We start from the raw sequence: 27,342 nt of genomic DNA, 5'->3' as shown, positions 1-27,342 counted from the left end.
TATCAGATATGGCTGTACTTAAAGAGAAACTTAGTATCTTTGCAATCTCTTTGGCACTAAACTAAAAAAACATGTATGTTCACCCAAGCATTTTAATCATATGTGTATTTTAATAATTTAGTTTTTCAGTTTCTTTAAAATGCTTAAGTGACTGTACACAGTCAAAAAATTCTAAATTGAAGGGTGTGTGTATATAATAAAGGAAGTTTGTTAATTTTGTGGGAATTCTTTGTTCATACTGTGGCTAACCTGTAAAAAGGTAAAGGTACCCCTGACCGTTAGGTCCAGTCGCGGATGACTCTGGGGTTGCACGCTCATCCCGCTCTATAGGCCGAGGGAGCCGGCATTTGTCCACAGACAGCTTCTGGGTCATGTGGCCAGCATGACTAAGCCGCTTCTGGCGAACCAGAGTAGCGCACGGAAACACCGTTTACCTTCCCGCCGGAGCGGTACCTATTTATCTACTTGTACTCTGATGTGCTTTTGAACTGCTAGGTGGGCAGGAGCTGGGAACGAACAACAGGAGCTCACCCCATCGCAGGGATTCGAACCGCCGACCTTCCAGTTGGCAAGCCCTAGGCTCTGTGGTTTAGACCACAGCATCACCCGCATCCCGTGGCTAACCTGTAGCCCTTTGGTAATATTGAGTTCCAATTCCCAGCTCCAGCCAGCATGACCAATGGATGGTGATGATGTGATTTCCAGTCCAACAACACCAGGGGCCCACTGATTAGGCATCTCTTGTACATGTTTGTTGTGTATATTGGTCAGAAAGTATTGAGGAACAAATGTGTTTAATTTTTGCAATCTGGAACACTTATTTCTAATATTTCTACTTATTTCTACATTATAATTTTTCAGTGGCTAGAATGGCTAGATTAGCAGAGGAATTATTTAAGGTATTCTAGCTAGTAGTGGTCAGTGGGACAGCGCAGCTGCACTCACCATGCCACTGCTGCTTACTGAGAGCTAGAGGTGGAGTGAAAAAGGCATGGTGCAAACACACTGATGGGAACACTGGATTGGCTCTACAAGTGCATTTGCACCTTGCTGCTGCCTCTCCCCTCCACCTCCTGGTGACCACCCAGCAGCAAGGGTGACAGAATGTGAAGTGAGTGGCCTTACCCTGCCAGCTGCTACTGATTCTGGTAGTTCTGTTTGCCCTGAACAAATCTGATTGCAGCAGTGAGGAAAAGGTTTCACTGGTCTAAATCTCCTCTCCAAGCTGCTATTAGTTCTTCCTAGAAAGTAATTGTATTATTTATAGGTTCCTCCCCCCCCAAAAGAACCCCCACTGAAATGAGAATTATTTAGGGCAAACAATAGGGGTTTTTTTGGGGGGGGGAGGATAGATTTAGATTAGTTAATTAATGTAGGAGAGAAAAAGGTTTAAACAACTTCTTTCTGAGCACTATTGCTACAATCAAATTTTGCCCCGTGGCTGCTTTTAAGCAAAATCTAAAATGGCAAGAGACCCAGTCTCTTTGTAGTTGGCTCATTTGTGACCAAATAATTTAAGACTGTCTGTTGAGGTTCTAGTATTATTGCTGTAGCTTTCCAGGAAATCTGTCGAACAAAGAGAATGACAGTTGTGGGAGGAAACATCTAATGATGGCTGTTGTTAAAACAGTGTTCAAGCTGTTTTCTCTAGCCTTCATGTATAAAAGGGATTGGAGGAACTAGACTAAAATAGCAGAAACAAAGTATCTCTGATATATTTAAATTAAAATTATGGGCTGCAATCCTATATAATTTTACCTGGAACAAAGTGGCCCTTTTGTGCAAGGACTTCTTGTGTAAGAGAATTAGCCCTTCCTCTTATACCCCCTCCCCCCGCATGCCCCCTTGTAAATCTATTCTGGAGGCGTCCTCCAATCCTCTGGAGCAAATTGGGAGGGAGTTGCAAGGAGATATGGGAGGAGACGTTCTGTTGCTTACAGTATTTGTGTGGAAAGAACAATTTCATCGGATGCAACCAGTCAGTGGGACTTGATTCTGAGTACACTGGCTTATAAAGTGAATACATTTATATATGGTAAAGAAATAAAAGTTGCTGTTGTACTGCTTTTGCCATATACAAAGCACATACAGAAATAAACCACTAAGCAAACAAAATACATAAACGTTACTACACAGGCATAGGTTTTTTTTTTGTTTCCCATTCTTGAGCACAGCTATACTCTGTAATTATCCATATTGATAGGCAAGGAACTTCCCTGCAGGGAATCTCTCAGTTTGATAGTTCTTGCCCTTGTTTTTCCTCCAGGCTGCAGCTAGGCACCAGTGCTCCTACTTGGTTAACGTCCATGTCAATTGCTTTCTTCATGTTGGGGGAGACCCTAAGTGGTTGAATGGTCTAGAGAATGCACCTCAAAAACTGCAGAATTTGGGTGAATTGAATAAAATCTTGGCACACAGACCATGGCTCATTACCAAAGAACATATTGAAGTGAGTATTTTATTTGTTTGTTTGTTTGCATATAAATACTATATATGTAAGCTCCCTTAATATTTTTATTTTTTGATTTAGAACTTTTCAAGCATCTGTAGTATTTTAATCCATACCTTTTTAAATATTTGCTGCCACGTGCTGTGACATAATATGCTAAAACATTCAAATCATCTTCATAGAAACAGAAGCGCTAAGTGTCTGTGCTGAAAAACATTCTTACTTGGAAATTCTATTTACTACTGGGATACCAGCTAGCTTTTGGGGGGGGGGGCAGGTACTTGCCAAGTCTTGATATATAGCTCTCAGATGGATGGGCACCATCCTTAAACTGTGATTCATGTTATTATTATTTTTAACTAGCTCTCATTATACTAGACAATATCATTTTAGTGTATCAGTGACTAATTTGTCCCTGAACACCTGACCTTAGATACTTTAAAAAGTAATTAGAAATTAGTGTTTAGGATTATTTGGTCTCCCATAGCATAGCTAGCATACATTTTTGTTTCTAAATTATCTAAACTACCTTCAACTTTGATAATAGAGCAACATCATGTATAAAGTTGCAGAGCTATAAAGTATTCACCTAGCTGAAAATCTTGTTTATGGATATTCAGTCCCTGCATTTATATTCTGATATAAAAGCATGAGTGTGTATCATGCTAGAAACGTCTGTGGCCTTATTGTATAATCAAATTTGTGAGGTAGCTACAAGCAAAGTTTCTAAGAGAACTTGTAAATCTTTTTTCCCCCTGAAGCAACTTCTAAAGACTGAAGAACATAGCTGGTCACTGGCAGAACTGATCCATGCTGTAGTTCTCCTTACACATTATCATTCGCTTGCGTCCTTCACGTTTGGCTGTGGAATCAACCCAGAAATTCACTGTGATGGTGGTCACACGTTCAGGCCGCCTTCTGTCAGTGGCTATTGCATTTGTGATATTGCAAATGGAAATCATGGTGTGTATGAGACGCAGGGCCCAGCTGTAAATATTGCTGTAAGTATTTCACGTATATTAAGGAAGTTACATGCATGAACATTTTTTCCAGCATTTCCACTGGTAGTGAAGTATATGTAAATGAAAGTATATGAAAAATCCCAGTAGCACTTTTTTATTCATTGGGGGTGGGGGCACAAATCAGTGACTTTTCAAAGCAGCAAATGTATTTGTACTTGTATGAATATAGAAACTGCATTTGTATTTTCTGAAGCAAACATCTGGGAAGCCCAGTTAGACCAAGGTCCCTAGATGTAGGTAACATACAGCAGGCATAGGCAAACTCGGCCCTTCAGATGTTTTGGGACTACAACTCCCATCATCCCTAGCTAACAGGACCAGTGGTCAGGGATGATGGGAGTTGTCTAGAGGGCTGAGTTTGCCTATGCCTGATGTACACACTTGATATGGAAAATACAGGTGTCAATTCAAGAAATTTATTTGCCCTGAGAGGTGTGCAGCTGATCTGAGTTTCCCAAAATTGAACTGAAATTGTTCAAGTCCTCACTAATTTAATATGATGGTTTAGTTCAGGGGTTGGCAACCTAAGGCCCATGGGGGTCATTTAACCAGCCCACGAGCTGCCCGCTCGGTGAGTCCCCGCGTGTTGCGCTAAACCAGTGGGGACTTGCTTCCGCGGTGCCGAAAATCGCGTCTGCGCAATGCTGAAAATCACAGGCGCGATATGGCCCACGGAGGGATCTCCGCTGGAGTGAACCAGCCCAGGCAAGGTAAACCTTGTTGACCCCTGCTTTAGCTGGTCTAGTGACTTTCGCCATTGTCAAAAATAATGTGTCACTGAGAATTATTAAAAGGTTCCTAAGGTGAGAAACAGGCTTACCATGAAGCAGATTCCAACTCCCAAGAATGCACATACACTTTGTATGTATGTATGTATGTATGTATGTATGTATGTGTATTATTATTATTATTATTTATTATTATTATTAAACAACACAATAATGTGAAAAGCAGTCCTAATGAATTTCAGTTATAAAAAAATGCATCACATTTCACAAGTAAGATGTTTAATCAGTAATGTTGCTATCTTTTGCGGATGGGGGGTGATGTACTAGCAGATGGGGGAAGAGGAATAGAGCATTTGTTTTAATTATTCCTAACATCTTTTACATCAAACTACAGCCTGAGAACAAGGTGATAGTCAGAAATTGGATGTTATGTCACTTATGTTGGATGTTATATCAACTAACTTTTCTTGTAGGTATGTGATGCCAATTTTAAATGTAGCTGTTATGTTTTTTGTTAGTAACATTTGAAGAATGTGCAACCTTTTTTTTTGAAATAGGCATTTTCTAAGAACTTTAGATCTTTGGACAGCATTTTTCACAAGCTGCAGCTTTTGGACAAAACTTAATAGGATGCACTTCAGTCGAAGCTACTAATGCATCAAACACTGTATCCCTGTCCAAAAACAGCTATAACTGTTAATTCTGCATTACATCATTGCATAATAAAGGCAAACAGAATATCCATGAAACTGAGGGCACCATTGAATTTAAGGTAGTAAGTAGGGAGGCATAGAACTGGAACATAGTACAGCCATACCTCGTGTTGCGTATGCTCCATGTTGTGAACGTTCGAGTTACACACCTCTGCAACCTGGAAGTCCTCCACGGTGCACGCAGAACCGTTCTGGGCACTTTGCGCATGCGCAGAAGTGCAAAAACCTGTGAACTTCCGGGTTTTTTCTTTTTTTGTTGTTCGTTCGCGTTACGTACGCCCGGGTTACGTGGCACGACCCAGAATGGATCACGTACGTAACACAGGGTACCACTGTATAATGCTTATACTAACCTGTGACTGCATACTCTCAGTACAATATCCCAATGCATTAGAATATTGTTTTTTTGTTTTTTTAAGACCACCGAGCCTTTCTGTGAAGTAGAAGCACTTATGGAAAAACTGAAGCAACTACAGGAATGCAGAGATGATGTTAAAGCCAGTCAAGAAGAAAAGGCCACTCGTTTTGAGAAGGAAAAGAGAGAAAGCATGTTGGTGTGTTGCTCAGGTGGGAACATAGTTAAAGTCAACATATCTTTAAAAACCATCTTGGCTTGTGGTGCATGTCTTAGTGTTGCCTATCAAGTTAAATAGTAAAATGCTTTTGTCAATTCCAGATCACAGCAAGTTTCCACTGTCATGAATAGATAATGACTTTATTAAAAACACTGATCTCCTTCATAACTCAAAATCTTAATTACAAGTTAATCAGTTCATCTGGGTAGTTGCCCAAGACAAAAACCTACGCATGTAGGAAGGTATGTTGCCAAGGGATGTGTGTGTTGGCATGCCAGTGTGTCTACTACTTAATTAAGGTGACCTTTTCCCACTGGCTGTCAGCTCACACTAGCAGCAGAAGAGAGCCCCTGGCCTTTTCTACTTGGAACAGCCACCTAGAGTCATTTATTTCATTTGTTAGGCACCTACACAAAAAGTCCAGGTATATTAAAATGAAAATACAAACCCAGCAACAAGCAGATCTGCAGTCTACTTGCACCTAACACTGTTGCTGTGCACTTTATTTTGGAGCATTATGGGGTGTGGGAGTATGTACTTTGTTTCCATCAACACTGTTGCTTGTACCAAGACTACAGCTAATCTTATGTACCTGACCACACTTGTTACTTCTATGAGTCTGGAGTTTATGGCCTCCCAATGGGGAGTGAGTCTGTATCTGGCTGTATCTGGAGTGTTGCCATACCAACACAAGAGAAAGCATTAAATATTAGGAACTTTTTGCCATTAACATGTATACATGATTAGGTGGAAATACGCAGGCAAAATAGTGCTTGAAACTAAATATGTCCTCCTTTTGCTATACTTTGGTTTTACTCCAATCTTAAATTCTGTTTATATCCTCCTTTCCACTGCCTTAAAAACCTAGAAGCAGGATGTTGCTAGTTGTTGACATGGTTTTCAGTAGCATTCATTTTTTATTCTAAGAAAGTTTAGTATTGTTGTGTCAGTGCAGTGTCATGTCAAGAGCACATGCATGCAAGGACATATCCAGTGAAAAACTAGTGTAGTGGTGGGCTGCATGTGATCCCAAAGTTTGGCTGAAATCCTAAAAATACTGGCTTTCAACTTAAAGCAACAATGTGTTTCAATCCCATCTGATGAGCTTGAAATATACATACAGCATGAAATGCTAAGACCAGAAACAAGGAGACTTGTTACTAATTCCTGGCCCTGTATTTTTTTCTGTTCATCAAGTCAGATGTTTCTTCTCCAGGGCCATTTTCACATTTGAAAATAGTTGCATAAGAAACGCATCTGTACTTTGCATCTGCTGTGTAGAGAAATTATATGCTCACTACTTGCATTAATATGTGGATATTATTTATTTTATTTATATACTGCCCTTCATGGTTTGCAACATAAAAATAAACAAATAAACACAAAATACAGAGTTATGGCCTTGAACTTCACATAACTGAGGGATAGGGAACTGGTGGCCCTCTATTTGATATTGACTACAAGTTCCATCAACATTGACCATCAGTCACACTGCCTGGGGCTGATGGGACTAGTCTGAACAACATCTGGAAGGCTACATATTCTCTACTTCTGTCATATAGGTTCAATGCTGCATTTTTAAAAAGGTTTTGTCTAATAAATTATCAATTTTAATCCATTTCATGTGTATTTAGTTTGAAAAACCTTTTCTAGACCAATGGGGTACAATTTTTAAATTGTAGCCATTTGCGCCAGGGCTTTCTGTGTTAAGTTTTGCAATGTTTTGTTACATTTTTAACAGAAGATGAAGAATCTGTGCCAACAAGAGATGTGTCTCGCCACTTTGAGGATACTAGCTATGGCTATAAAGATTTCTCCAGACATGGAATGCAAGTACCTACGTTCCATGTTCAGGTAGGACTTAGGTTGCAAGTAGCAAAACTTGGAAGAGTGCGCTGCATAATTAGTATTTATACACTAAGCTCATTGTAGGGCTTTACTATTATCCTAAGAATATAAGATAGTGTTTCCTTAAGCCATTTCAAATCCATTTGCAAGCTTAGTTTAAAACTGTGTGTGTAATACAATGGCATGTTTCTTGGGAACTTCCACTCATGTACTGAATTTGTTTTTAAGGACTATTCATGGGAAGACCATGGCTATTCATTGGTAAATCGTCTCTATCCAGATGTGGGGCAGTTGATAGATGAGAAGTTTCAGATTGCATACAACCTGACTTACAACACAATGGCCATGCATAAAGATGTGGATACCTCAATGCTCAGGCGGGCAATCTGGAATTATATCCATTGTATGTTTGGAATAAGGTTGGTCCTGTTATCTGTATATGGGCAGCTTTATGGTAACGCTGTGCACTTGTTTGTTATGGTAGACATTGTTGACATTCTGAGTTTAGTATACATAACCTGTAAAGAATACTTTGCAAAACTTACATCAAAATTATGTTGTCCCAAGCTGAAGCAGTCATGGATACATTAATTGGATAAGCAAGAGGAGAAAGTGGTGGCTCTTAGTAACTCCTAATCAGGAGTTCTAGGTCAGAGCAAACAGCCTAGTGGCTTGGAATGTAATTTCCTTAATTTGAAATTAAATTAAATTAAATTAAATTAAATTAAATTAAATTAAATTAAATTAAATGCCAGTATGGAATAGGGTTTTCTACTACTCTCAGGTTCATGGCCTGAAGAAATCAAGGAACTGGAATTATTTGTGGGTAGGGGCATGGGAAGCAGTGATCTGCAGGATAGAGAAAGGCAGAAGAAACCTGTAGGACTGTAAGTACCATGTGATAGTGCTGCTTCGCACAAAGGAAGTAATCTTCCAGAGCTGTGGGAAGCAAAGAAAAGCACTGGAGAAGGGAAGTTGTTCAACTGGAGAGAAGAGGAGAAAGTATTCAGAAGGCTACTCTCATGGGGCTGTGGTTGGAGATCCACAGAAACACCTATTCCTGTCAAGTAGCTAGTATGATTGATTGTACTGTAATGACAAAAATGTTTGTTTTGGGAGAGATAAAAGTTTTTCCCCTTAATTCCAAACAGATATGATGACTATGACTATGGTGAAATTAACCAGCTACTGGACCGCAGTTTTAAAATTTACATCAAAACTGTGGTGTGTGCTCCTGAGAAGACCACAAACAGAATGTATGATAGCTTTTGGAGACAGTTCAAACACTCTGAGAAGGTATGTTCTTCAAGCATATATTTTGACTTTGCTATATTGAGCAATAATGTCGCTTGACGGTCAGATAATGAGGCCAATATATTTTGTTTAAATCTACATAGAATCACGGGAGCTGCAATCTCCCATTTATTACAAACTTGTATACTTTTTTCAAATAAGCAGTGTTTGTATTTTTACATTCATAGTATGAGAGAATAAGGATTATAATGATGTTGGTTCACATCATTGCAGCAAGCTTAATCAAAGACCTCATTAAGGTAGGCCTCTGCCTACTGCACCTACATAGTATGTTTTTGGATCCCAGGACAGGCTCTACAGAGTGCCTTCATTTTACATTGGCCAACCTTATCACACAGTGAGCATGTTATTGGACACTATTTCCCACTTGCCTGTCTTCTGTACACAGGATTCTAGTGGTTAATATTTTTTCTGTTGATTCATTTTAATACTTTCAAACAGTGACCATGGCTGTCAGATGGAGAAACATGCACTCTTTACAGATCCAGGGCCAGTAGCCACCCTGCCACTGCTACTGGGTTCACAGCCTAATGAGTTGACCAGTGAAACATTTAATCACAGAAATCCTTCATGCTTGACAACAATACTCTGGATAGGAGACATACTTGAAACTCAGCTATGTTTCTTCTCTTCTTTAAAGGTTCATGTCAATTTGCTTCTCATAGAAGCGCGGATGCAGGCTGAACTGCTGTATGCTCTGAGAGCCATTACTCGCTACATGACCTGAAATGTTTGCCTGGCTAACTAGGTTGGAAGATGCAGCAGGTGCTGCCTACTAGGAGATGCAACCGAGCTTCGGAACCAGTGGTGGCTAAAAGCCATGAGATCGATTGTGCCATAACTTTCTTTTAGTTTCAGCTCCTTCCTTGGTGGAATATCGCTACTGGGCTTGGTGGACAAAATTGTTAAGAGAGGCTGCTTGATCACTTACAGCCTGCTCTTGATAGCACAGGAAACCATGATTTGTGGGAGCCAAGTAGTTAATTACGCAAATCTTGTATTGTTGCAAGTAGATAACAAAATCTGGGGCACAAGGAGAATTTAAAAAGACTTCTGCTTTTGATATAAGAATAATTGATATTTTTTAAAGGAAACGTTTTGATGCTGCTGTACTTGCTAGTGAAATGAAGAGACTAGCAATTCCAATTAAGCTACAAATGAAATCTGAGCCTTATATGGTTATTAAAGAAACTGTTTTCACACTAACAGTTTTGATTGTAACAGGAGTGTCTAGCTGTTGTTTAGCTTTAAAAAAATGTTACTGGACTTGTTCACAGTGGTTGTGTGGCTAAATCAACAGTGTGAAAAGGAGCAAGAATTTTTGAAGCTGCTTAAGACTGCAACTATGTGAAATGCTAAATGCTTGGTAACAAGGACAAACATTCTCCTATTATTGTTATCTAAGGTGTGGGAAAGTTAATTCAGACTATCAGGCAGCCTCTCAATACATTTGCTTACCCATGCCTATGGTCCATCACTTAGCTTATGTAGTCAAGCAGGAAAATAGCATAACAATAAAACCCTTAAGTTCACCTACAGCTGTTACTGGAAAATATATGGATACTTTTGTATGAGCAGCATGAACTGCTAAAAAATCTGTCAGTATTACTGAATTGTTTAAATAAAACAATTTTTGTTCTGTTCTTATTTCAGGCATTTTATTTTAACTAGCATTAACTAGTATACAGTAGTGAGTGCGATATCTGGCCCTGCACTGCTGTCTATTTGTGTTTGAAGGGAAAGAACAAAAAACTAAAATGCAACCCTTGACAGTTTAACAGGAAGCATCTGCTATTTCCTCTAGTAAAAAAATAAAATACAAGGTTTATGCTGATCAAAAAAATCATAGAACGAATGTGTGGTTCCTAAATTGGCTTAGGCTACTAATTGCTGTATAAAGCAATTGAAGTCTACTAACTTTCACATTAGACCTTGTTTAGCAGAGACTATAATAACAACATCCAAAGATGATGTCAATTCTTCAAGGATATTGTATAAAGCTGATGCTTGCCTCTTTGCACTGCTGCAGGTTGTTTAGTTTCAGTTTTAAAACAGATGCGGTCCTTTTTTTAAAGCATCAGAGGAAGAGTAATTTTTTCTCATTATATGAATGTTATCTAAAAAGCAGGAGGTTAGAATATAGTAGTTTTGCATTAAACCAAATAGGAGCTAATGATGCAAAATCTCCTATACAGGTTATTTGGGCATGTGTCTGTTCTGTATAATGTAGAGATTTTCCACCACTATATTGCTTATATCAAGTCATATAAAATTTCCAAGATAAAATCAGTTTCTCTCCGGGCAATGTCTTAGTATGAGAACACTCCATTATCTAAAAAACAATTTTATGAAATATAGGAGAGGGGGGCAATGTCTAATTTGAGCTATATGTATTTATCTTTTTAAAAAACCTCTTAATGCTGATTTTCTACACACAAACCAGATGCTGAAGATTGTTTATTTTTACATCCCCAAATGCCACTGGAAATTTAAGAAAAGGTATCATACAATGAACATACATGCTAATACAAAAGAAAAATTACCTAAAGCCACTTTCTGTCAAAGCACTTTGAGTGCAACAACCTTGCATAAACTGCCACTGGAGTATCCCTCAGCACCCACCTTAAAATAAGGAATTCAAAAGTTGCAGTTTTGAATCCTCTGGAGAAGCTTCTGCGCCACAGGTTTGAACTCTGTTTCCCAGTAAAGTTTGTGATAATCTCTTAAATCGTCAAAATTGTAATCCAGGGCTAATTCTTCATCTGCAGCAAGAAGAATGACATTATCAGTCAATATGAAACAGAACAACGCATTTAAATTATGGTCTCTTCACAGAACATGTTAGTTTTCCTTCTAGTAAACACGAGTAAGACAGAGAAAAATAGTGCCAATGTCTTCTTAAAAATCCACCTTGTACATGTGACAGCAGTGAGTGTTGATCCTGGTCTAGATAGAACACTGCATAGATAATTTCACACAGCTGCCATACTGCCATTTGAACAAGAGGTAGTTTTTCAGTAAATATGGCTTAGTTGGATTCAACACAATAGAATTACAATTATCAGAAGTAGAAGTAAAACATTGGAGCCCTGATGGATTAGACAAAGACGCTATTTAGTACAGCATCACGGCCCACAGCTGACTGCTTCTGGACAGCTCTCAAGACAGGCCTGAAGGCAACAGCCCTCCCCTATGTTTTGCTCCTCACCACAGTTGGTATTCGGAGACATGCTTCCTCCAAACATGAAGGTACTACCAATATTATAGCTCATAGCTATTGACAAAAATACCCCCCCAATGGATTTTAGGCAATCTATGCCTGTGGCCATTACCATTATTTATGGCATTTGCTGCCATAAGGTAAGTGTGCATTTTGTGAAGTGCTTTCATTTGTTTTGAAACTACTACCAGTCACTTTCATGGCATTAACACTAAATTCTAGTATTACCTAAGAGGAAGAAAAATATATTCCATTCCATTAATGACTTTATTAAATTCTGTCATACCTCTGCCTTACCTCCCCGCAAATTGAAGACAATATGGGTGATATCCAATTGTGGTTTCCCACTTGCACAAAGAGGAATTCCTCTCCTCCCTCAGCATCCTTCAGAGCAGTTAAGGAAGGTTTTTTGGTTCTTACTGGCAAACACCCTGTCTAGGGAAGGTGTCCAACCTCTTCTTGCAAGGGGGTAACCAGCACTATACATAGTATTCAGAATACGGCTGCCTGAGTGAGTAGTTTCTATATTTTCATTCTACTTGTTAAGGAAGGGTGATGAGATTGGCTTTTACAGCTTACCTAAAAATGATGCAAGGATAACGAGCAAAGTGTTTGATTCGTCATCTTCAAAGCAAGCCTTAGCCATGCTAACATTCTCACTGTAGTTCCACAAAGTTTTACATATCAAACAAGCCAGCTGCCAGTCTGTAGGCCCAAAGTCTCTCAAACAATCAATCAACCTGTTGTAATAATGGAGTAAAAATAGTTTAACACTTTTGTCAGCACTGCCTTTTCTGTGGCTGTCCTTAAACCTGGATTTTTCTCCCCTCCCCAACATAAACGCCAGTAAAAGCTCACTTAACCCTCCAACTCCCACTAGTTTTCTGAACTCACTTTTTAATTCCTCCTTCTTCATTCAGTATACTACGCCTGCTTTTATCCACTGTAAGATTGAGGAGAACTCCACAGGCTGAAAAGCAGACATCCTGGTGTTTGGTATCGAGCAAAGCGATCATGAACTTGTACACTACACAGCACGGCAAGAAAGAACTATTTCAGAGAACAAATTTGTCTTTAAGAATTTTCACAGTGTTAACAATGAAACAAATGTGTGTTGAGAGTTTGAAGAACCCAAACAACCTATGAATTTATCTGGTGCACTGCTGTAATACCACTCTCTCACTCCCAGCATCCAATGCTAAACAATGAGCACTACAAAGCTGAATCATTAAACTTCTTTATTATAACAACTAAAATAAGATGTGCTTTACCAACAGCTCAGACTGTTAACATCTTTGCTTTTATCATTAGCTACATGCTCAACAACACGATGGACCATAGGTGTCCTTGAACTTCCCTCCAATTCTTGCAACCTCTGCCTTTTTGATGGTTTATCTGCTATGATTTCAGAGTGGCCCTAGCCATGGAGAGCTATTATGATGTATCTGCCCAACATTACCTGCCCTGGTATAATGAGAATCTCTGAATTCCAAGGTCTGGTGTAGATGGCTTTTAGCACTCGATACTTGAATAGGCAACATATTGTCATGTAACTGTTATTTATTTGGTCTAATGGGACAGAAACTCACCCTTTCGCTGTATGATGAAGTCACAGATTTCATGGCATTGTGAAAGATTACCAAAGACTCGAATGGCCTCCAGAATTCCATCCATATTACTGCTCATTAATAGCTTTAAAAGCACTGTTAGTACAGAAGCAGAAAAGATGCACTTAGCATAGTTCAAGAAATTGGTCACTTTTGCAACACAGTTAAATGATTGAAGCAAATTTACAACGTAGAGAAGTGGAAGTAGGAAAGCTGAATGCCCAGAGAGTCTGCTGGAAACAAAACTATGAATTTCATATGAATCTCTGTCATATGAAAATATTGATGTGTGACTAGACAAGCACATTTTGGTTACACTTGGTAAGCCAGCAATAACTGAAATACCAACTGCTAGGGCATGCAGTTTGCTCTGTAGAAGTTATGCCTTGAGCATGACAATTTCTGCCCTCCTTCATATTTAACCACACACAAAAACTACCAGCTTGGATGTACCTTAAAACAAATTGTTAGGCCTCTGGACAAGAAAGTTAACTTTGTCTTCTCTGACATGCTGCTTGCTAAGATATTACGAATCCAAAGTTCACACCTACATTGTGGTGTAGCATATTACAGGGTCCAATGATAACATCTGCCCTCAGGAGATGCTCACTGAAACCATCTCTTGATCAGACATCACAGTTTCCCCTTTATTTTTTATCTTATTTTAAAAGACATATGTACAAAACCAGGATGAAGCAAAATAGATACATTTAACATTTGGCCTATTGTTATGGTCTTCTTACTCCAGCTTTCCTCTTCCTCAGTTCCCCCCTCAGTATCACTCACTGAGTTTTCGGTATTCTAAAATAATTTCTACTTCTGTAACTACAACTCCAAAAAAACTACCTAGTGTATAATAAATCCAAGGAAATACTCAGTTTCTAGTCTTGCAATATGTGTAGACTCCTGTTAATGTCTTCTCATTTAATGTTTTTGAGCCTAATACTTGAGCTTTAAATTTGATATCATAGTTTTTAACCATAATTGAGTTTAGATCTACACTCATGAGCTACCTTGGGCCTGAGCAAAGTTGCAACAGCAGAACACAGATGAAACAATTCAGTTAAGAAATTAACCTGCTGTTCTCCAGCCTAACCAGTTTGCAAACTGAGCTAATTTCATATTCATCATTACATCCACAAGGATTATCAAATGAGATCAGCTTTACCAAGCAAAACTGAGAAAGTAGATATCTTATTTCAGTGCTATTTCTCACTGTTGCTCAATACTGTGAGGGATATATCATTATAATAACAGAAATATGATATACTAATCTTTTTAAATAAATAAAAAATCCTTACACTCTGCAATATATAATTTCTTCTCCTGGATTACAGAATTCTTCACTTGGTAGAAAGATAAATTGCTGATTGTTGCTGTGGTATTAATAACCAGCTCCTCACATTCATCAACTGATTTGTTTTCTAGTGATTTGGAGAAAAAAAGACATGTGTTTTTTCAAGACACTTAACATTTTGACACTTCACAACTTCACTGACTGTTGTTCACAACATTCCAAAGAAAGCTTTGGGCCATTCCAAAAGTGCACTGTGATCATGTCTGGTTTTTCCATGAGGTGTTCATATGTGCCCATTCTCCTTGCTAAAATGTAAGTCCTTCACACTGCTATTTTAAGAAGCAATATGCAGCAAGACTTGTGAAAATTTGCAAGTGAGAGGAGAGAGGCTTTCAAGACATGTCAGTGCCAGACCTTACTTATATGGGCTCTCAAATTTATATCCATCAAAGCTGAGTGCATCATCACAGAATACAACCCCAGCAATCCTGCTTCCCATTGATACCAGTCTGTTGGTGTAGCATACTGGCCCAAAGGACAGAATAAATCAACTAATTAGGTAGTCTTAATCAAGCAACTCTCTCTGTACCTCAACCATCCCATCTGCAATATGGGAGATAATATCACTTTACCCTTAGAGGCTTAGAGGGATGTTGTAAGGATTACAAACTGAATGTATGTGTGAAGAACTCTGAATGCTTGAGTGTGCTATACAAACATTAAGTATTATGCATTTATGATGTATGCCCGCCACTATTCTCCACACTGCACTATAGAAAAACCTGGTGAAATTCTAAGTCACACTGACCTAGTAGTAAGCTCTGTTGAAATGCGAAAAGGAACTTGGTCCCAGTGGCTTAAGGCTTCATGGTCATATAACTAGAAAACACACCATCTTCCCTCTGGTTTCAGTATTGTTTTTGCAGCAGAAAGAAGAAAATAAGCATGGATGGCTTGCTTTGTTTTCTCAATGGGCTAAATCAGCAAAGGTGCCTGAGTTTCTGAGGGTGGGAGCTGGAACTGGCTAGAGGGTACAGGGTGGTGTGAAGAGGTTCAGTTTTGAGATGTTGAACTTAATATAGGAAATATCAGGGAGAGAAATGACATGCACAATGGTTTATAGGAGATCGAATAGGGGATGGCTGGTATACAGCAGTTGGAACAGCAGACAAGCTTGCAGATAAAGGAAGATGATGGTGAATATGGTTTGGGGGATGACTGGAAAAATACTAGGGAAATCTTGGAGATGCAGCGAGTATTATAGTATCATTAATCAACCAATTTCATCACTTTAGCAGGATTTAAGTTATTTCACTATGGGAACCTTAAGGAAAAGTGTTTCCTCCTCTATAGATGATATTGGGGGGAAAGTAGTTCTTACCTAGTACCGTAATAAGTAATGTCACAATGTGATGGTTTGTTGCCAGACTTGTGCCTACAGTGGGATGGATGGACAAATTGGCAACCACTCTTACAAGTTTGATGAGCACATCTTCTGCTTCAGACGGATGCTTGAGATTTTTTACATCACCATCACCTTTCAGCAGTTTACTATTTGAATCAGCTTCACAATTAGCCTGGATTAGTGCTATCAGGGTATTAATGCTTCCTTGCACCTCAAAAAACTGTTCCCGGGCCCGGTTGTTCTTTGCTGTTAAATTTCCAAGAATAAAAATGATACGGATGACTAAATCCTGGAATTAAAGAAGATGTAAACAACCCTGCTGTAAGTAAAAGCGGTAGATAATGGTTTGCAAGAAGAAAATGGTCATCTTTACTTCAGTTAATATCTACTGTGCAGTATTTTAAAATGAAAAACACAACACATAAAATTACCTCTCTTCTGTCTCATGTCAAATCCTAATAGAAGCCAAGAATGCCTTGTGATATTTTAAAAATAGAATGTGTTATAGTCCATATATTTCTGTTTTAAAGTGTTTTTATTTTATGGTGGTACTGTATTAGCTGTATTTTATTGTTTTATTAGTTTTGTTTATTTTAATCCCCATAAGCCACCCAGAGAACTTACATGGCAGCGTGTTAATTGTATGTGAATGCAGGAATACCTTTCTTCATTAGTTACCAAACTACTAATGAATCAGGAGAACAAACTTAAAATATTTTTGACTTTCTCGTTTTGTTAAAATACAGCAGTCTGGAAACAGGGCTGTCCAGTCATTAATTAGAATTATCAGCTAGATATAATCAATTTATATCTCACACCTTCACACAATTTATGTTCTCAGGACAGCTAGCACAGTACGGCAAGGCTATCAACAGCTATGAGCCACAATGGCTATGTTCCACCTCCACTGTCGGAGGCATGATGCTTCTTCTGACTATTATTATTATTATTATTATTATTATTATTATTATTATTATTATTATTATTATTTATTTATACCCCACCCATCTGGCTGGATTTCCCAGTTGCAGGGAACTACAGGGAGAGAGCTGAAGCACTCATCTCCAGCTTGCACGCTTCCCATAGGCATCTGATTCGCCATTGTGAGATGGGCCACTGGTATAATCCAGCAGGCTTGTCATGGGATCTTACACAGTAAGAAACAAAACACCACCACCACAAATAAGACCATGGATCGACAGATTTAAAGATAGTTCAATAGGCTGGCGGTCTGAGACTGAATATACTCTTCTACCAATGGTATTACCACTAGACAGAGTGCTGTTGCATACATCGGGTCCATGCTGTTATGCAGTTTGTTATACCAGAATACTTATTTTCTACGTAACATTCTAGGCTATGGAAAGACATAAATAAAAGGGTGTGATAGGGTGGGATTTCTACTGTGAGATTGTGGGCTCACAGAAAATTACTAAAATAAGTCTGGCATTGCATTAGTAGTGTAAATTTCAGGATACTATAGTACAGACTAGAGGAAGTGATGGAAGGTTTCAGAATTCTGACACTTTTTTGCACAAGAAAAATAAACCATGCACTAGTCAGCCCACAGAAAACAAGTCTCGCATATCTCTATTCCCTGTGGGAGGTGGCTATAAGACATGCAGAGCTACTCATAAGTATTTCATCAGGTGTAAATTCTAATCTTCAAAGTCATTTATCTTCAATAGTCCATTGGTTGGTGTCATGAATTCTCCAATGAGCCTAATCACTCTGATTTGATTGGAAATTCCATAATTTTAAAATCTATGTTTCGGGTTTAGTAAAGAAGAATTGAACTTTAATGGAAGAAAGTTACTCCTGAAGCATGAAACGCAATAGCTGTCAGTCATTAAATCTTAAACAGATGAGCATTAACAACAGCATGAGCTGGGAGGGCAGATTTGTTGAGACTTGGTCCAAAATACAGAAACTATTATCCTTATGTAGTAGAGCACATAATTTCTTTATATCTCTATTAGTATCCTAAAACTAAAATTATTACATTTTTGTTCTAAATTTATTTCCCTTCAACTAAGTCCCAATAATTTCAGATAACTTCATTCTAAGTAAGAATTATTCAGTCTAAAACAGCCCAGCCTAGTACCGGTGACATTACCAAGGAGAAAGAGTGACCCATGGTGGCTGGTTTTGGCTCAGTCACCACAGAAATCCCCTGGGGAATTGGTATAGATTTGAGTAAACCCACATCTCTTTAAGGATTAAAAACTTCTCACTTTAAAAGTAAAGTAATCCATACTGAAGATTTAAAAGGTGGGAGGCTTTGACCTCAAGCACATATATTCAACTGAAGTCAGTGGGGCTTAAAACAAAGCTATTTGTCAGTGGGGCTTAAAAAGTCAGTGGGGCTTAAATCACTATTTAGGTGTTCATGCATCATTTTGGTATCACTGGTCATACCCTTTTCATGTGCTTAACATGTTAAAGAACAGACCCTGGAACAAAGATTCTTGGGACACGCACTATAACTTCTTGTCACTGTGAAGAAAGGTCATTAGCCTCTGCTACTCTAGTCTTCTGAGATGTTGGCCAATTGCCCGCCTTCCTAAAAAGCAAAGTCATCCAGGCATAAAAGGCCAAAGTATTCGGGTGAAACATTTTTTGAAATTCTTATTACAAAATAACAATTTTTATCTCCTCATCATTTCCCACAGATTTGTGAGATAACAAAGGGAATTTTATATTATCTTAATTATCATGGGGCGGCTTCCTGCTTTTAAACACATTCCCTCTTGGAAGGCCTGTTTTCAATGGAATTTACCTACAAATACATATGGGATGTGGGTGGCGCTGTCGGTTAAACCACAGAGCCTAGAGCTTGCCGATCAGAAGGTCGGCGGTTCGAATCCCCACGGCGGGGTGAGCTCCCATTGTTCGGTCCCTGCTCCTGCCAACCTAGCAGTTTGAAAGCACATCAAAGTGCAAGTAGATAAATAGGTACCTCACCGGCGGGAAGGTAAATGGCGTTTCCGTGCGCTGCTCTGGTTCGCCAGAAGTGGCATAGTCATGCTGGCCACATGACCCGGAAGCTGTACGCCAGCTCCCTCAGCCAATAAAGCGAGATGAGCGCCGCAACCCCAGAGTCAGACACGACTGGACCTAATGGTCAGGGATCCCTTTTTAAGCATGAACAGAGTCAGACTACTTAGCACTTAAAGCAAGGGGTAAGCAAGTGTAAGGCTTGTGAAATGTCTAGTACACTGAAGCTTGGTGCCATGCACTGTTGTCACCCAGCCATTGTAGCACTGCTACTGTGTGACAACTTTCTTGCAGGCTTGGTGGCAGCAGCGGATGCCGTGGTGGAGCTGCAGCTCTCACCTGACCTCTGTCTGGCTGACACTGCATAATACATGAACAGAGAAAGGGAGGGTTGCTGTGGCAGTGAGGTAGGCATGGTTGAGACAATGTGGTGCCTCTGCTGCCTGGATGGCGGTCAGAATTAATGGTTGGCTGATATAACACATAGGCCTTATGTTTCTTATTTCTGATAGCGAAGTCCATGAGAAGAAATGTCAAGGGTGGGGAATTCAACGCAGAATTAAGAAGGGTGTGCGAGAGCTCGCTCAACAAGACTCCCCCCCCCCGATGCACCCCTTAAACCTGTTCTAGGTTTCCCCCCAACCCTTCAGAGCATATTTGGGGGTCACAGGATCAAGCAAGGGAAGGAGAAAGGAGAAAAGTCTCATTGCGCAAGCGGATGTTGTTCTGTTTATGCAACAACTCAGTTGAATCCTGCCCCAACACTCCAAAAACGACTCATCTGTATGCTAAGAAGAAGAAGGGAGTTAATCAACTGTCTGTCCCTTATATCACCCCCCCCACTGTTAATCTAAGTTGAGTCCATTTCAATAATTTACTATTTAGAAATGCTGTCAACCGTTTAAAATTTCTATCTTGTAAATGCACATGAAAGTAGGTCACTGAATATGGGCTTACACACATACGACACCACAGACACATCCGAGGATTAAAATATAAAAAGCAGGAGATGAAAAAACTGACCTGCTTCTTTGGGTGTTTGTTTAGCAGGGCTAAAAATAAGACGTAACATCTGGAGCAATCTGCCAAAGCTGTACAGCAGTCATTGAAGGAAGAAAGTTTGCTGTATGTTTAAAAATAATAACATGCATCAGTAGGGTAACTTTTCCTACAGTTGTCCCCTGCTCTTGCCCAAGCCAAGTCATTTGCTCCATTTTAAAATATTTTTCAGTGTTTTTACTTATAGGCTAGGATTCTAGTCCAATTCAGTAAAGTTAAGGATTATATAACAGAGGAGCTGAGCCGTTATGAATCAATAGCTAATTATATTGCATAGGGCAATGACAATCAAAAGCTGAATCTGAGATCTCCAATTAAAATGGAAGACAAGAAAACCATTGCCTCCTTGGGACCCAGACAGAATGCTAAATCCAAGGTTTCAGCTATGGTGCTGCCTACCCCATTCTCTCTCTCTCTCTCTCTCTCTCTCTCTCTCTCTCTCTCTCTCTCTCTTTTCTTTCCCTCCCTCCCTCCCTCCTTCTCCACACAAACACCCCCCCCTCCCCATCCAGGCCAACATGCCTCAAAGGTGCAAAATAACATGGATCTTCAGTGTGGGCAAATGAGAAGTAGCAGCAGCATGGCCCCCACAGCCCCCCTCCCTTACCTCCTTTTCTTAAGAACCTAAATGCATTTATCTGGGAATCAGTTCTATTTATGAATAGACACATAGAGGATTGCAATGTAAAACCCTTCCTTGTCATGCCCCCTCGGAGCCTCAATAAGGGAAGGTTCAGAAGCAGATGAAGCATCCATCACAACTGTTCTGGGAAAGAAAAGGCTTTATACTGACTGGTAGAGACGATAGGGTGAGATAGTGGTGTGCATCACTGAATTGCATTGCTACACCTAAAAGTGATGTTTACGCAGAGTGCAAAGGTAATCAAACGATGTCACAGAAATACTGGGGGGCAGGGAGAAGCAGGGCATGTGTTTTTTCTTATTTCAGCTGGAAACAGTGACAGAAAGGAGTGTAATCGGGTTTATGGGTTGTTGACAAAAGGGTCCATGGGTTGGATTTTCAAAATGAGCAAAATGACACTAGATCCAAGAAACAAATGAGCAGGGGGTGTGGTCCTGCCACAACGGGATGTGATAACAGCAGTGGTAGTCAGGGCCCCACAATGCACAAACAATGTACAAAACAATTTGGAAAATGTGGATTTGCAAAGGAGGTGTAGAAGAGCCCATTAACAGTTGCTCTGGGAAATTTGAGATACAGGCCTTTCATTGATTTGTGGACATCCTTTCCTAACTGATTATGCCAAGGATTGAACCTAGGAATGTGTATGTGCAAAGAAATTGCTTCTCAGCTTAATTCCTACAGAAGCTCCTTTCATGGTTTTTGCATGGGGTTCTTGGGCTTAGCAATGCTGGTGACTCATGCACAAAGGAGAGACCAAACAGAGATTTAGTTAATAATGTCATATGACTTGAGGAGGGGAAACATATTTAATTTAATGCAGGTACAGCCTGCGTGTGCAACTCGGTCCTATTTCAGGCAAGGCAAATGCAAGCAGTGGTGCCATCAGGTCAGAACTTTGGAGTCAGGGCCCCACTCAGCGAAATGAGCAAAACACCGGAGAGCTAGCTTACCATGTTATGAAGTAAGCAAAATAACAAACACTGCTATTTAAAGGGAAAAGGGGCACCATAAAAACCACAAAGTCCAGAGTAAAATTCCCTAACTGCACACAAGCTGACTTCAGTACTTAAGGACTTTCTGTTTATGTCCATTTATGTGACTTAAGTCTATGAGGTAGAACATTTCCCCTTCAAAACAATATCCACAACAATATTTCAACAATATTGTATGCACACATACAAAAGATGGTAGTGTTTCAGACAGAAAATAAACCAGCATAGCTGGGAGTGGAGGTAAAGAAGTGGGTGCTACAAGTATTTGCTCCATGGGAAACAAACAAATTGTACTGTATTTCTTTAAAGGACTTTACCTGAATATTCTGGCCACATTGGTGCAGACATCCTTGTCATTCATACGCTTCTCCAACATCAGACAAAGCTCTGGAATTCCTTCGGAGTCCAGGAGCTTGCACCTTGACTGAGGCAAGTCAACCAAGTTCCGCAAAGTGGCAGTGAGCTGGAGAAAATATATTTAAACATGAATAAATCATCACATTATTATGAGTCGCAGACACTTTTGAAAATTTAACAAGGTTAGATCTAGCCTAAGCCTCCTCTGATGGCCGCTCTAAGAAACTCTACAGACATGTATGAAATAGTATGGATTATTTAAACTCTGGAATACAAAGCAATGATAAAGACATAATTAAAAAAAAACAGGATAGAGGACAGCATGAGTCACATTTCTATCTTTATTTTGAAAGCAGACAGTATGTTGTTCTTTCCTGGGATACAAGTGAATCCATCTCCTCCTGCGTTTTGACCTGTCTTGTTTACCTAGTATCTCTTCACAACTGGGCAGGGAACTACTGCATGTGCATGTGATGATCCTTCCTTTTTTAAGCCAAAATACTAGAGCAAACCATGACAGACACTCCTGGATGAAACCAAATTTCCTAAACCCATTTCAATGTAGCTTCTGACCAAGGGTTGAGGCCAAGATTTACCTTCACCAGGAGATAGACAGAAGGAGTACAAATTCTGCCACTTTCAGCACCTTCATTTTCAGTATCCTCCTGAACCAACTTTGTGGATTAGAAGTACAGGACAGTGTTTTAACATGAGGCGCCATTAGCAAAAGCGTGCCTCTGGCGCGCGATTACCACTCGCATTCAGGGGCAAAGTTCGCATCCAGGAGCAACTACTTCTGGGTTAGCACAGCTCGTAACCAGACACATGCGCAACCAGAAGCATTCGTATCCAGAGGTACCACTGTATTTGACAATTTGGCTTCTTACACATGTACTTTGCTATGCCATGAAGTAGGAAGCATGAGGTCTTATAGTGTGTGCTGCACCATCAGAAACAAGAGACTGGTTTCTACCAGCAGTTAAGCTTTTTTCAACATAGCATCCACAAATCAGAGTTCACTGCACAAATCCCATTCAGAAGGCAATTTAAGTGTTTTCTTTTTAGGCACGCCTCTGGTTTGTCAGTGACTGAGAGCTACGGCTATTTAAATTTTTGGCTCCACATGTTAATGCTGTTTAAATGTTGACTTTTTACATTTTGCCTTTCATGTACTTCAGAACATTCAAAAAGAAGACTCTACATACAAACAACTGGTAAAGCCAGTAAGGACAAGATTGCCAATAGTGGGACAGGTGGTAGTGAACAGTAGCTTTGGTTTTTTTTAAGCTTTCTACATTTTGGATGTCTTCATTTGCTACTCTATGAATAGCTAACCCACTGAACAAAAATAATCCAGCTTTAACAAAATGTGAACTGAGATATGAAGGAAGGCAAGTTGGGGTTGCTCTGGAACAGTGGCAGCTAGTTAAAGGGAGCTTGCCCTTTTAACAGAGCAACTTTTGTTTTCTGGAAGCTCGCAAGCAGACCATGAAGTCAACAACCCTTCAAGAATCTGGTATTCAGAGGTATACTTCCTTCCATGGAAGAAAACAATCCTGGCTGGCAATAATTTCAGCAGTGAATTCTACACACTAATTATATGCTGTGTGATGACATACTTCCTTTTGACTGTTCTGAATATGCTGCCAACTGATTTCATTACATGATCCTAATATGAAGAGAAAAGGATAAAAACTCTATGCACTTTCTCCATCCCATTCATAAAGTTATAATCCTTTCTCATATAGTTATCTTTTCCAAAAATAGAAAACTCCCAATACTTCAGCCTTGCCTTGTAGAGAACACGCGCCAATGCTTTCATTGTTTTAGTTGCTCTTTTCTGTATTGGCTCTGGCTCTGCTAAGTTGTCAGTTATATCAACAATATTGTTCTCTTGGAGTTACATCTCCTCTTTAATTCTACAGAGCGATGAGCACAATAGTAATGGTAATCTTGGTTAATTCAACATTAAAATTCCTCAAAACTGTAAACTTTCTACAAAGCACAATACAAGCAAAAAGTGGGGTTGCTTCGATGAGAACTCTACCAATGACTCCCACTGTTTTCTACTGCTAGACTGACATAAATGCCCTTTGCAAAGTGATCTGCATGTCCCCTCTACTCTTGTCAATAGTCAAACTCCAATTTCCATGTTTCATCATCATCCATACTGGAACAAGAGCTTTTTCATCAGCAACTGCTGCTATATGGAACATCTATCTTGCATTTCTTTGCTTCACTGATTCTCTATCTCTTTTATAATCTCCTCTGAAAATTGCCTCTCTGCTAGCTTGCTTTTGCCTCTTAAATAATAGAATAGGGCATAAAGACATTTGATTCCATTCATTTATCACTTTTCCCCTAACTTGCCAAAAGCATAGAAAGTTGTCACAAGAATTAAACTTTTTTTTGGCCTTCCCCTGCTGAAGTACTACTATTTTCTTATAGTGACCCCATGATTATAGACTCTATACACTACAGTCCAACACCACCATATTGTTTGTGTGCATAATAGGTGAGATAGATAATTGTAAGAGCATCAAACAGCACTTCCTATAAGCTTGCTCTGGATCCCTTTTAGGGTTTCGTTAATCACTAAAATAAAACACGTTACTATATTTAACAAAATAGAGCTTTTGTTATTTATGTGGCAGAATGTTTTGGCTTCCAGAATACTTTTATTTTTACATAGCTTCATTATTTGTAAAGGGAATCTTTGTATGAGTAATACTTCATTATCTCTTCTTTTTCAAGTGATCACAGCAGCTAGAATTGTATATATAAAGTACAGGAAATAATACCAGAGACTAAGATTCAAGAGATTAGTAAGTATGTTGAAATAAGGGGTATGGCAACTCTAAACAAATTCATCTAGGCAACATGAGCTAGTCAGAGAAGATAAATTTGCACTACACTTGAACAAGATTTGAATGGATTTAAACAAGTGTTTAAACAACAGCAGTGATTGGTAATGCTTTCCTTTTGATATAAGGAAGCTCTAAATAAAATAAAGTTGATGTTTTGTATTAACAAATGATAACCATTAGAAATCAAAATATCTAAGGGGCAAAGTCAAAAGCGTTTCAAAAAGATAATTGTGTGTCGCTTATATTTGTTGTTGTTCAGTCGTGTCCGACTCTTCGTGACCCCACGGACCAGAGCACGCCAGGCACACCTATCCTTCACTGCCTCTCGCAGTTTGGCCAAACTCGTGTTAGTAGCTTCGAGAACACTGTCCAACCATCTCATCCTCTGTCGTCCCCTTCTCCTTGTGCCCTCCATCTTTCCCAACATCAGGGTCTTTTCTAGGGAGTCTTCTCTTCTCATGAGGTAGCCAAAGTACTGGAGCCTCAACTTCAGGATCTGTCCTTCTAGTGAGCACTCAGGGCTGATTCTTTAAGAATGGATAGGTTTGATCTTCTTGCAGTCCATGGGACTCTCAAGAGTCTCCTCCAGCACCATAATTCAAAAGCATCAATTCTTTGGCGATCATATATAGGAATATATGTATTATATAGGAATATATAAATTATATATATTCTTATATAGGAATATATAAATTGCTATCTTTATTATTTTTTTGTTTTCACCCTGTATTTCCCATTCTTTACCATAACTTGTAAAGCTCCAACTGTTATACATACATATATACATACCTGTTTTCTCCCTCTCATTGTTTTATATTTTATGCAAAGTCTCAAGACTGGCCCCAAATCTTATCTGGTTGAATACAAGTTTAACTGACCTGAACCAAGAGGTGTCCTGAACTGGAAAACCGAGCATCATTTTCATTAATTTCATTGATCTGCTTCATTAGTTTCAACAGTATTTCAACAGTTCCCTTGCTGACCATCTCATTAATGAGCTTTGAATTTCCAGAAATGAATTTTATAGCACCCATACAATAGAGAAAGGCCTCAGTAGTTGCTTGCAAGTCTTCAGCTCTCAGAACTTCTAGCAGAGAATCTATGGAGAAAATTGTGAATGCTAATCTGAACAATGCTTATTGCCTCTTACCTTGAAGTGATCAAGAGTGATCAATTGGTGGCATCCACTTCAGTGGGAGTGCCCAGATATTTGCTCAAGGGAAATTCCCCACCTCCTCCTTCCCAAGGCAGCCTGCTGTACCCCCCCTCCCAAAAAAACAACAACCCTGTTCTAAAAAGGATGAGGGGCTACAGTGTCAGGTAAACTGGCTGGAGGGAGATTGGGTGAGCAGAGCTCTGATTCACACAAGCTACCACCACCCAATTTTAGAGTGTACGTATGCAAGATTTTAAGCAATCAAAATGAGGCATCATCTCTTTATGTTACTGATTACTTTCTGGGATCAAATACATTCACTACCTTCAAGATTGCAGGCTGGCTGGCTGGATGAATATAGATGTGAGTTTACATTTTTTTCTGGTGCTCAGTTGTGGTTTATTTGAGTTCAAAAGGTTAAAATAAAAATTTTCCTCCATCCTTGAAGTATCAAAGGCAGACATACCTGGATACTGAATAGTGTGGGAAATTCAGAGTGGTTTATGCTTGCGGGGGGGGGGGGGAACCTAAAATCAAAATGCAGCCTGGAAATCATGTCTGCATTCATGCTTCATTTATAGACTGCTCCATTTCCCCAACAAATTAAATGTGTATTTTCTCTGTAAAACACGGTTACAGCCATGGTAGAATTTCTATGTTACGTACCCAATATTTGGTCATGTTGAATGATGGAATCATTTTTTTCATTTCTGCTTATTTTAAATACCAGTTTGCAGACATTAAGCAGATTCTTTCCACTTACTTTCAGCTGCAAATAAAACAGGAAAAAAGCAACATCAGTGCAATCAAATACTTGATGGAAAAATCTGTTTTAAATAAGACAGGATCAGTGTCTCAAAAAAGTAAAGGAAGGGCTTGATGGGTTCCCAAAAATCTTAAACTATGGTTTGGGAAGCTGGGGTTGTTACATCATAACTGGCTATCTGGCATAATTAATCACAGAGTTCTCAGGCTCACTGGTCATTAGTGAGAAGATATGGAAAGCATGCATGAAATGCTACACAAAAATTTAATCAGGCATAACACAAAATAAAGGGCACATTTCAAACCATTTATGCTATTTTTAAGT

The 27,342-nt window shown here is 39.3% G+C and overlaps 2 protein-coding genes across 12 annotated transcripts in view; one reads left to right on the top strand and one right to left on the bottom strand.

Annotated features, from left to right (window-relative positions):
* SESN1 (sestrin 1) overlaps window positions 1–10,296 on the top strand; it is a 44,710-nt gene extending 34,414 nt beyond the window's left edge. For 7 of the 8 annotated variants that reach the window (XM_033143561.1, XM_033143563.1, XM_033143568.1 and 4 more), the window contains 7 exons: window positions 2,267–2,449; window positions 3,211–3,450; window positions 5,332–5,479; window positions 7,229–7,341; window positions 7,564–7,754; window positions 8,487–8,631; window positions 9,290–10,296. In XM_033143561.1, coding sequence (XP_032999452.1) covers window positions 2,267–2,449; window positions 3,211–3,450; window positions 5,332–5,479; window positions 7,229–7,341; window positions 7,564–7,754; window positions 8,487–8,631; window positions 9,290–9,376 — 1,107 coding nt within the window. In that variant the 3' untranslated portion in view covers window positions 9,377–10,296. The remainder of the gene's footprint in view (window positions 1–2,266; window positions 2,450–3,210; window positions 3,451–5,331; window positions 5,480–7,228; window positions 7,342–7,563; window positions 7,755–8,486; window positions 8,632–9,289) is intronic. The other variant, XM_033143562.1, reaches the window with a different exon arrangement.
* A 792-nt stretch (window positions 10,297–11,088) lies between these two features.
* The window catches only part of ARMC2 (armadillo repeat containing 2), a 56,914-nt gene continuing 40,660 nt past the window's right edge, over window positions 11,089–27,342 (bottom strand). For all 4 annotated transcript variants that reach the window (XM_033143557.1, XM_033143559.1, XM_033143558.1 and 1 more), the window contains 10 exons: window positions 26,919–27,021; window positions 25,975–26,195; window positions 22,190–22,335; window positions 20,199–20,298; window positions 16,155–16,467; window positions 14,778–14,900; window positions 13,459–13,572; window positions 12,764–12,896; window positions 12,449–12,609; window positions 11,089–11,411 (listed from right to left, as the gene is read on the bottom strand). In XM_033143557.1, coding sequence (XP_032999448.1) covers window positions 11,287–11,411; window positions 12,449–12,609; window positions 12,764–12,896; window positions 13,459–13,572; window positions 14,778–14,900; window positions 16,155–16,467; window positions 20,199–20,298; window positions 22,190–22,335; window positions 25,975–26,195; window positions 26,919–27,021 — 1,539 coding nt within the window. In that variant the 3' untranslated portion in view covers window positions 11,089–11,286. The remainder of the gene's footprint in view (window positions 11,412–12,448; window positions 12,610–12,763; window positions 12,897–13,458; window positions 13,573–14,777; window positions 14,901–16,154; window positions 16,468–20,198; window positions 20,299–22,189; window positions 22,336–25,974; window positions 26,196–26,918; window positions 27,022–27,342) is intronic.

The sequence above is a fragment of the Lacerta agilis genome, chromosome 3 (genome assembly GCF_009819535.1).
Source record: "Lacerta agilis isolate rLacAgi1 chromosome 3, rLacAgi1.pri, whole genome shotgun sequence".
In the NCBI taxonomy this organism is placed as follows: domain Eukaryota; kingdom Metazoa; phylum Chordata; class Lepidosauria; order Squamata; family Lacertidae; genus Lacerta; species Lacerta agilis.
The sequence above is the reverse complement of the archived record's forward strand: the minus strand, read 5'-3'. Positions and strand labels throughout refer to the sequence as shown.